The following is a 3213-nucleotide window of genomic DNA, read 5'->3' on the forward strand; positions in this document are numbered from 1 at the left end:
TATATGGCATTTCTAATATGGTGAAACAATTGCACAGTTAGTCAGCCTAGAAGTCAAAATGTGATCCCTATGTTGCCTCTAACTGAGATGATACATTGTTATGGTTTACTTTGATGATGAGAAAGATCGTGCAAGAGTTGGTTGTGACATAAAACAATACAAATCAGTCAGTGATCTCTATTGTGGGTATGGGTAGTCGGGAAAGACCACACTTGCTAAATCTGTTTTATAATGACTTTTGAAGTCAAGAGAAGTTTTGATATAGTTTGTATGTGGTAATCATATCTCAAATAATATACCATCCTTGAGATCTTTGAAGGAATCTCATCGATCTGAAACTCACAGAAGATGACAATCCAAACTCTCAATGAAAAGTTTTGTGATAAATTAAAGAAAAAGGCAAGTACTTGGTTGTTCTTGATGATGTTTGAAAAGTAGATGTATGGAACGAATTATTAAAAGGTCTTTCCAGATGCTAATAATGGAAGCAGAGTTATTATCACCACCCGCCTCAAATGTCATTAATACTCAGCATCCTACCACCAAACTACTGCTACTGCTCTAAATGAAAAGGAGAGTCGGGAGTTGTTTTTCGTCAAGGCCTTCCCAAGACAAGATATTGAAACATGTTGTCTCGACAGATTTGGTTGAGTATGCTCATCAACTTGTTCAAAGGTGCGGGCTCACCACTAGCACTAGTAGTCCTTGGAGGACTTGTCTCCAATTAAAACCCACAAAACCCAAGATGCATGGCGAAAGTTGTTGAGAGCATGAAAGGCAATTTGTGGAAGGTGGAGAAAAGGTGTTTAGAAATAATTGTATTGAGTTACAATGATTTGCTGATATTACTTGAAATCATGTTTTTCTTTATTTTGGTTTGCTTTGGAGAGGATAAGTGATAATTTCATGCAAAAACATGATAATTAGATTGTGGTCAGCAGTAAGGTTTCTTACCAACATGAAGACCACAGAGTAAAGGATTGGATTGATGTCTGAGGAGTTATGGCACAAAGATGTTTGATCCAAGTTATCAAGCAAAAATATGATGATAGTTTGCATAAATTCTCAATCCATGATCTCTTAAGTGTGATTTGTGCATCAGTGAAGCCAAAGAGAATAAATGACTTTTGAAATCTCACAAGAGTAATGACACTGTAGATTATGTGACAATGTCAAATGCAGCCCGACGACTAGTCATATGTAATGAGATTGGCATTCTAAACTATTCTAACTCAAAGTTGCGGGGTCTATTCTATGGCCTTTATAATGGTTATCCTCCCAATTTCAGAGCTTTGAAAGGGCAGCTTGGTAGATTTAAATTATTAAGAGTGCTTTATTTGAATACTTTGGGTATGTCGGAATTTCCAAGTGAAATCAAATCATTGATTCATTTAAGATATCTTGCCTTCATCGATGCGTATCTGAAGGAAGTTCCATCATGGATTGGTCATCTCCGCAATCTCCAGACTTTTATTCTTTCTAATGAGGAAGGTTTAGAAAAAATATCAGATTCACTCTGGACAATTGGAAATCTCAGGCATTTTTCTCTAGAAAGCACATCAAGGGTTCCTCCTCCAAATTTGGGAAATAATGTACCAAAGAATTTGCAGACTTTAGATGGGGTAACTGCTGGATCATGGATAGGGAATACACTTCCAAAACTCACAAACCTATGCGAATTGGGAATTCAAAGTGTCTCTAATGATCATGCCGATGCCCTATCTTCATCACTTCAGAAATTGGGTCGTCTTGCCGCCTTATCTATACATGGAGCCTATGGAGATGAAATTCCTTTAGACAACTTCATTACGGCCTTTTCCAATCAACACTGCCTTAAGAAATTGTTTCTCAGTGGAAGTTCGAACCGCAAACAACTTCTACCCTATGATGTATTTCCCCAACAACTAGTGGACTTACAATTGTCTTATTCTAATTTGGAGCAAGACCCAATGGCAACACTAGAGAAGCTGCCATGTCTCAAATATCTATATCTCTATGATGCATATAGAGGCAAAGAGATGATATGTTCGGCAACAGGTTTCCCTCAACTGTTATCCTTGCAAATTCTTGGACGTGAACTCGAGGAGTGGAAGATAGAGGAGAAGGCAATGTCATGCCTCAAGTTTTTGGGGATCTACAGTTGTAAAAGGTTGAAGATGATTCCAGAAGAACTGAAGAATGTGCGACTTGATCGATTGCATTTTATATATATGCCTGAAGAATTCATGAATAGGATTAAGGAGAATACAGGAGAAGACTGGTACAAGATACAACATGTGCCCGACATCGACATCATTAATTAAAAGTGAGTTCCTTTATTTAATTATTTGGTATAACTTTGATTTTTGCGATATATGACCTTTCCATTTCATCTTGATTAGAATTAACTCTCTCATCTTGATAATTCAGCATATGCGCCGACGCAATGGATAATATGTTAAATTGTTAGATGCCTTCAAAAAGGTGAGTCTTAATTTTTTATTAATTTCTATTTACTATATTTTGTTATTAAGGAATTATCAAAATATCAAAAAGCAAAAATACATGCATGGTTGTTTGTACAGGGCTGCGGTGAGTGAGGAGTGCTTTTGGACTTCAAAGGAGCTCCATATGAAGTCAGCATCCAGGGAAGAATACAAGAAGTTTCTTATATATGAACTCTACTTAAATAATTGATATTTGTGTGGATGTTTGTGATTTTATTCATGTAATGTTATTTGGGTTTGATATTTTGTGGTTATATGCCCAAACATATATGTGTGTATTTGTGATTTTATTGTGTAACGGAATTGGTTTTGATACTATGTCATTTATATCTAGTGTGACAAGGCATCCTGCTATTATTATTATGACAATTTATAATTATTTTTTCTTTAAATTCTAATACAATGATGTATTTTTTTTTAGCATCATATAATATATGATGTTGTCTAATATCAGAATTAACACATGTAAAATTTTCCTAATTAACTCTCATTTCAAAACATTTCAAATTTTACAACACAATAATGGATGTTGAAAAGGTGATAATTTTCATTCATTCATCTCTCAAAATTTTATAATCTGTTTCATAAAATTAAAATTTCATTTATTACAAAATTGGCATATATAACAAAGGGTTACATCTATGAGTATGAGTGACATTTAATTTTGTGGAAAATATATATAAATTTATATAAAAACAAAATAAAGAGCGTCCACTCATTGTCAAAC

General features: G+C 34.5%; 1 protein-coding gene across 1 annotated transcript; it reads left to right on the forward strand.

Moving 5' to 3' along the window:
• The first annotated feature begins 1148 nt into the window (after window positions 1-1148).
• LOC120256236 (probable disease resistance protein RF45) lies at window positions 1149-2823 on the forward strand. The gene is made up of 3 exons (XM_039263966.1): window positions 1149-2305; window positions 2410-2463; window positions 2565-2823. Exon 1 carries the CDS (start codon window positions 1170-1172, stop codon window positions 2301-2303), a length of 1134 nt encoding a protein of 377 aa, XP_039119900.1. The 5' UTR covers window positions 1149-1169; the 3' UTR covers window positions 2304-2305; window positions 2410-2463; window positions 2565-2823.
• Window positions 2824-3213: the final 390 nt, after the last annotated feature.

Source organism: Dioscorea cayenensis, chromosome 3, assembly GCF_009730915.1.
Source record: "Dioscorea cayenensis subsp. rotundata cultivar TDr96_F1 chromosome 3, TDr96_F1_v2_PseudoChromosome.rev07_lg8_w22 25.fasta, whole genome shotgun sequence".
Lineage (NCBI taxonomy): Eukaryota > Viridiplantae > Streptophyta > Magnoliopsida > Dioscoreales > Dioscoreaceae > Dioscorea > Dioscorea cayenensis.

Coding starts and splice junctions, on each gene's coding strand:
- LOC120256236 (XM_039263966.1), top strand. CDS start 1,170: ATGTCAAATGCAGCCCGACGACTAGTCATATGTAATGAGATTGGCATT.